The 6,787-nt window shown below is 35.6% G+C and overlaps 1 protein-coding gene across 1 annotated transcript in view; it reads right to left on the minus strand.

Annotated features, from left to right (window-relative positions):
* The window catches only part of EML5 (echinoderm microtubule associated protein like 5), a 170,184-nt gene that overhangs the window by 107,392 nt on the left and 56,005 nt on the right, over positions 1-6,787 (minus strand). The window contains exons 7-8 of the mRNA XM_010845237.1: positions 5,940-6,075; positions 4,028-4,229 (exon numbers count right to left, since the gene is read on the minus strand). Of these exons, the coding sequence (XP_010843539.1) occupies positions 4,028-4,229; positions 5,940-6,075 (338 nt within the window). The remainder of the gene's footprint in view (positions 1-4,027; positions 4,230-5,939; positions 6,076-6,787) is intronic.

Here is a 6,787-nt window from a genome sequence, read left to right on the forward strand (position 1 = left end):
AGGAGTTGCTTGTATATTTTTGAGATTAGTTGTTTGTCAGTTGCTTCATTTGCTATTATTTTCTCCCATTCTGAAGGCTGTCTTTTCACCTTGTTTATAGTTTCTTTTGTTGTGCAGAAGCTTTTAATTTTAATTAGATCCCATTTGTTTATTTTTGCTTTTATTTCCAATATTCTGGGAGGTGGGTCATAGAGGATCCTGCTGCGATTTATGTCGGAGAGTGTTTTGCCTATGTTCTCCTCTAAGAGTTTTATAGTTTCCAGTCTTATGTTTAGACCTTTAATCCATTTGGAGTTTATTTTTGTGTATGGTGTTAGAAAGTGATCTAGTTTCATTCTTTTACAAGTGGTTGACCAGTTTTCCCAGCACTACTTGTTAAAGAGATTGTCTTTTCTCCATTGTATATTCTTGCTTCCTCTGTCAAAGATCAGGTGTCCACAGGTGTGTGGGTTTATCTCTGGGCTCTCTATTTTGTTCTATTAGTCTATATTTCTGTCTTTGTGCCAGTACCATACTGTCTTGATGACTGTGGCTTTGTAGTAGAGCCTGAAGTCAGGCAGGTTGATTCCTCCAGTTCCATTCTTCTTCCTCAAGACTGCTTTGGCTATTCGAGGTTTTTTGTGTTTCCATATAAATTGTGAGATTATTTGTTCTAGCTCTGTAAAAAATACCGTTGGTAGCTTGATAGGGATTGCATTGAATCTATAGATTGCTTTGAGTAGTATACTCATTTTCACTATATTGATTCTTCCGATCCACGAACATAGTAAAACAAGGCAAATACTTTTGAGTGGTTTTCCTAGAGTCTTGATAAGTCAACAAATGTTATTGTTACTACTAAGTGGTTTATTTGAGGAGTCAATGCCAAGTTTGAAGTGATAAATAATTAGCTTTTATGAATAGTTTGCATGGAATAACTACAGGCTAGAATATTTTCAAAGACACTAGTGAGAAAGCAGTCATCCAGCACAACATCAAGTGGACTCAGACTCGGGTAAAAAATATGTAGGGGGGATTGGCTTATAGACAAATTATAAAGCCTATAAAAGTTAAGGTGTTTAAAGCCTTACGATTATTCACCATATTATTTCTTCACAATTTTGCACACATACACACACAATCTTGAATCATGTCTTTTAGAACCAATAATGTTAACAGTGAACTTCATTTTCTCCAGTGGATTTAACCATTGTTGGTTCTGAGTTTTTGTTAGGAACAGAAGCTAAAAATCCTGACTTGCCCTATAACACTTTCCAATTAAAACTTCCCCACTTTTGCTATTTGGGGAGATGTTAGTTTGGGAAAGATCCTGGTGTTCTTACGTGTTGCAGGTAGTAATACATCCTTTCTTCTCTTGATCTTTGCTTGACTGTGTCTTTTGGTTTGACACCCACCAAGAGGTGAACCCAGTTTTCAGGCAACACAATTACTTTTTAAAGGACCAGCTGCCCTTTTTATGAAAGCAGCCAGTACCAGCTGTCCTCCTAAAATGGAAGAAACTCCTAGCAAATCATGTGAGTCAAGTGTAGCCCCACACCAAGTTTCCATGTGGACAGTGCTATGGCATCTTCTATCTACATAAAACCAAGTAGCACAAATATAGTAAGTGGCATGATTGATTAACATACCACTTAAAATATCAGTAGTTACCTGGAAAGAATCAGGTTGCATCCCTATCTCACTTCTTACACTGAAGTAAATTTTACAAAGATTAGGAGTTAAACATAAAAAATAAACCCACTAATACACTAGAAGAATATACTAGAAAACTTTTTAACCTTAGGGAGGATTTCTCTATGCTAGAAAACTCAGAAGTCATAAAAGAAAATGTTGATAAATTCAGATGCATAAAACAAAATAACAACAAAAACTTTTTCATGACAAAAGATCTAAGCATAATAAAGAAGCAAGTAACAAGGTGGTGAAAAGTATTTGCAACTTACATTCCAAAGGTTTAATATCCATAATATGTAAGGAGCTGCTAAAAATAAAGGAGAAAGATATCTACAATGCACAAAAAAATGGCAAGAAATGTGAAGAGGCCATAGAAAGGATTCTATGGAACCAAGTATTTTTTACTTGTAAATATTAAAGAATTATGCACTTTTCTGCTTTTCTTGTGCAAATTTTATCTAGGATAATCAAACAGTTAATGAGGAGAAATTCTTTTTATACAAACATGGTAGCTAAAAAATGAATCATAAATGAAAGAGTTAGAATACAACTACTTGAAACTCAATAACATAACAGATTTAGGTCACATATTCTCGACAGGGGTAATATTGCCCCTCAAAAGCTAAAAATTAGTTCTTAGGGGTGAAAATCTTAAATATTACAGTAGTTTGTGGCTCTCTTAAGTGCCACAGTACAAATACATATATGTATATATACATACACACATTCATATTAATACATTCATACATACAATTTTTTGTGGTGCTAAAATTTCACAGGGAAGGAGTGCAATTAGGGGGAGCAATGTCTTAGTCTCATTAGGAGAGCAACAATTTTTAAAAAGTTTGAGAAGTACTGATCTAGATAACAACCATCAATGGCTGCAAATATGGCAAAAAGGAGACTACATATTACCATCAAACAAGGATACACATTACTACCTAGGAAATATTCTAAGTGAAAATTCCTAACTGACTGCATCTCATCAAACTCTAAATCTAACTATCAGTTTACAGAATACAGGGAAGAGGGAATGCATTAAAATATACTATAGGTATTCAAATCCAGAATGTGGAGAACTCTAAAGGGCAAATATTAAGTTTCTTCAACAAATAAACTGTAAAGAGAAAAATCAGAAAGCGAAGAAGGGAAGCTATAGAATAAAAGAGATTCAAAGGACATATTAACAATTGCAATAAATGGACCTTATTATAAGTCTAATTCTAAGAAGCAAAAGGAATACAGTGATAACAGTGTTGTGGTGGTGTTCAGAGTTATCTTTTAGAGATACAAATGGAAATATTAATACAGATGAAATGGGGACAAAAGACAGTATCAAAGTGGGAAAAGTATCTCAACTGATATCACTGATCAGTGCTTCTCAAACTTTAGTGTCTAGAAAATCCTAAATTGGTGGATTCCTTATACAAGGTCCTGTATAAGGCATGATAAATTTGCATTGCTTACTAGTTCCCTTGTAATGTTGATGAGGCTGGTCTAGGAATCACACTTTAAAAACCAGTCATAGACAAAAGGCTAATTGCTGCTTGCATATATAGACAGGTATAGGATCCTATATTAACATAATTAGAAAAAGACCAATGAACTAAGAGAAAATATGCAAAGAGCTTGAACAAACAAGTCAAAGAAAAGGAAATATAAATGTCCTCTAAACATATGAAAACATACGTTTTTTGATTTGTATGTTGATCATACATTTGATCATACAATTGATCAACATATTGATCCCTCAATATGAGAGAAAAGCATATTTTAAAATATAACAAGGTATCATTTTTCACAGTTTGGGGTGATTAGTGCTGGCAAGAGTGTGGGAGAAAAGGCTCTGTCACACATTGCTGACAGGTGTGTAAATTGTTATTGCCTCTGTGTAAGGCACTATCTATTAAAATTTAAAATGCATGTATCTTTTGAACACTAATAAGAATTTATCACAGAAATATTCTTATTTACACATGGACTAAACAGCAAAGGTACAATGATATTCACTGCAAGCACTGCATTTAGAAGTACAAAACTGGAAGAACCTAAACTTTCACCAAATGCTAGTTTAACTGAATAAACTATAGTACATAGGGGACTATTACACAGCTGTTAAAAGAGGAGGTAGTTCTGTATATTTTTATACGAAACAAACTCCAACTTAGGCTTTTAAGAGAAAAACCCAAATCTTATAAATAGTTGTTAATGCTATACACTGTTGGCATCTGTTATGTTCATTTGTTATATCAAAGCTGATAAAATTTAAAACTAAGGTGTTTTTTTTTAAGTTTTTCTTCTGTTGCTCTAAGGACAAATTCCAGCCTATGCAATTACTCTGTGATTTGCTTACCTGACTGAACGGTCATCGCTTCCAGTCACGGCCAAAGGTTTAGTAGGATGGACAGCAAGTGCCCACAGCTCGCCTTCACAATGCCCTTGCATAATTAGGAAAGGCTTGTTTCTTTCATGAACCACAATTTCAAAAATTTCGCCATCCTGTGTTCCAACTAGAATGTGGTCTCCTCGCCAACACACACTCCTCACAGACAAACCTAGTCAAAATGGAATTGTCTTAAGACCAGCACTGTAGTAACAGAATGCTAACCTGCCTAAACCCCTATTAATTTCTGTACCTTTTATGCCTGAGGCGTAAGACAGAAGGAACACATTGTCTTCATTTATCCATGCTGTTTTCTATGTGAAATATTTCTTTTTATATACCCAGTTTCTACCCACCCTTCAAGACATACACTCCTCTTCCTCATTAGTCAACATCAGTCGTAGTCTGATCACTTCCTCAGTCAACGTCTTGTAACACAGTGCATGTCATCCAGAGTAATTATTCAGGGGCTACCCTCATGTGCTTAGTCACTCAGTTGTGTTTGACTCTGCAGCCCAATGGGCTGTAGTGCGTCAGGCTCCTTTGTCCATGGGGATTCTCCAGGTAAGAATAATGCAGAAGGTTGTCATGCCCTCCTCCAGGGAATCTTCCCAACCCAGGTCTCCTACATTGCAGGTGGATTCTTTACCATTTGAGCCACTAGGGAAGCCCATAACTACCACCATGCTGCTGCTACTGCTGCTAAGTCACTTCAGTCATGTCTGACTCTGTGCAACCCCATAGACGGCAACCCACCAGGCTCCCCTGTCCCTGGGATTCTCCAGGCAAGAACATTGGAGTGGGGTGCCATTGCCTTCTCAAACTACCACCATAGAATTGTTTTATTTTTCTCTTAGAATAATCTGATTTTTATGTGTCTATATTTCACCTCTTCAATGCGCTCATAAAATCATTAAGAAGAAAGATTTCTACTTTTTCTGTATACAATCCCTTTTGCAACCTCAGGAAAGCTGGTGTCTCCCTCAGTTTCCTCATTTATATAGTATGGTCAGCAATGAGGTACTGTGTAACTTATAGTGTTATGAGAATCAAATAAGAAGTGTCAAATTATTTTATAAACTTTACAGTACAAAAATGCTCAGCAAAACTCTTGAAAACAGTATAACAGCTAACATTTACTGGATGATCATTATGTACCAGACACTCTCCTAAAATTTTTACATATATTAGCTCATTTAATCCTCTGAGATATTTTTCTCATTTTACAGATGATGGTATGCAGCCCAAGGTCACATGTCTAGTAAGTGACTACAATATGGCATAAACATAGGCCTCTGTAACTCCCAATCCTACTCCTACAATACAATACTAGTGGGTAATACGTTTACTTTTGTAGTGAAAGACTGTTTTATTACATCAAATTTTTAAAAATCCTCCAAAGAAAAAATTATATCTTGGTTGCTGACAAATTTGGATGGAGGAAAAACTCACATATACTTAAACAATCTTAAATTAAGTTAAAATAAGTTAAGATTGCACTTAAAACTATCTTAAAAGTTCCTCTAACTCTCAACACATTATTTTCAACAGTTTATTTGCTAAAGTTACATTTAGCATTCAAATAGTAAAATGTTTCCAAAATTTAAGGTTACCAAAGTAAGTACTTATCACATCTCTCTGTGGGTCCCATTATAGCTGGCATTAGACAAGAAAAGGAACTTTGTCATAACAGTAAACCTACACAGTCTTCAGGCAAAATTCCTCATCAGCAGAAGGATTTTAATTAAATGTATCCAGTATGAAGGAGTGAACGTAAGCCTCATTTACATTTATAAACACACTTTAAATTTGCGGAGAGAAAGAGACCGCCCTTGATACACTAAGACTCTGCCTGGTGACGAGGCACCTGCTCTGTCATTACCTTTGTACCCCTGGTCTGTTTCCCTGAGGTCAATCACAGTAATTGGTTTAAAAGTTAAATCCCAAAGACGAATGCAGCCATCTCTGCCGCCAGTAGCAAAGCCTTCTTCACAAGCATTCATGCTAAAAATTCCTGCCTAAAAGAGGGAAAAAAATAATTTAACAATACATGCTTTTTAAGAAAATACACTACATGTGAGAGTAGAAATCCACATAAAGATTTTTTGATATGGCAAAAGAACAGTCAAATGATCAGAAAATACAGATGATGATCCAGAAATAAATCTATGTATATATAGGAACTCATATATGACCAAAATGGTAATTAATGATATAAGAGAAAATGAAGTTAAAACTACAACATATACAAAAATGAATCAGACAAAAGCAAAACATACAGACAAAATTCTAACTATAAAAAAAAACAAAAAACAAATATGTTAGAAAAGAGTCAGAAGAACACTTATGTAACTTTCGGCTGTGAAAGAACTTTATATAGTACGGAAGTTATCCACAAGCCATAAAGGAAGATTTTTAAATTTTTCATATGAGAAAAGATATAAGTAAAAACAAACAGACTGAGGAAATATTTGCAATGTGTTCAGTTCAGTTCAGTCGCTCAGTCGTGTCCGATTCTTTGCGACCCCATGAATCGCAGCACACCAGGCCTTCAGTCCATCACCAACTCCCAGAGTTCACTCAGACTCACATCCATCGAGTCAGTGATGCCATCTAGCCATCTCATCCTCTGTCGTCCCCTTCTCCTCCTGCCCCCAATCCCTCCCAGCATCAGAGTCTTTTCCAATGAGTCAACTCTTCACATGAGGTGGCCAAAGTATTGGAGCTGTC

This window comes from Bison bison, unplaced genomic scaffold (genome assembly GCF_000754665.1).
Source record: "Bison bison bison isolate TAMUID 2011002044 unplaced genomic scaffold, Bison_UMD1.0 scf7180017864213, whole genome shotgun sequence".
In the NCBI taxonomy this organism is placed as follows: Eukaryota; Metazoa; Chordata; class Mammalia; order Artiodactyla; family Bovidae; genus Bison; species Bison bison.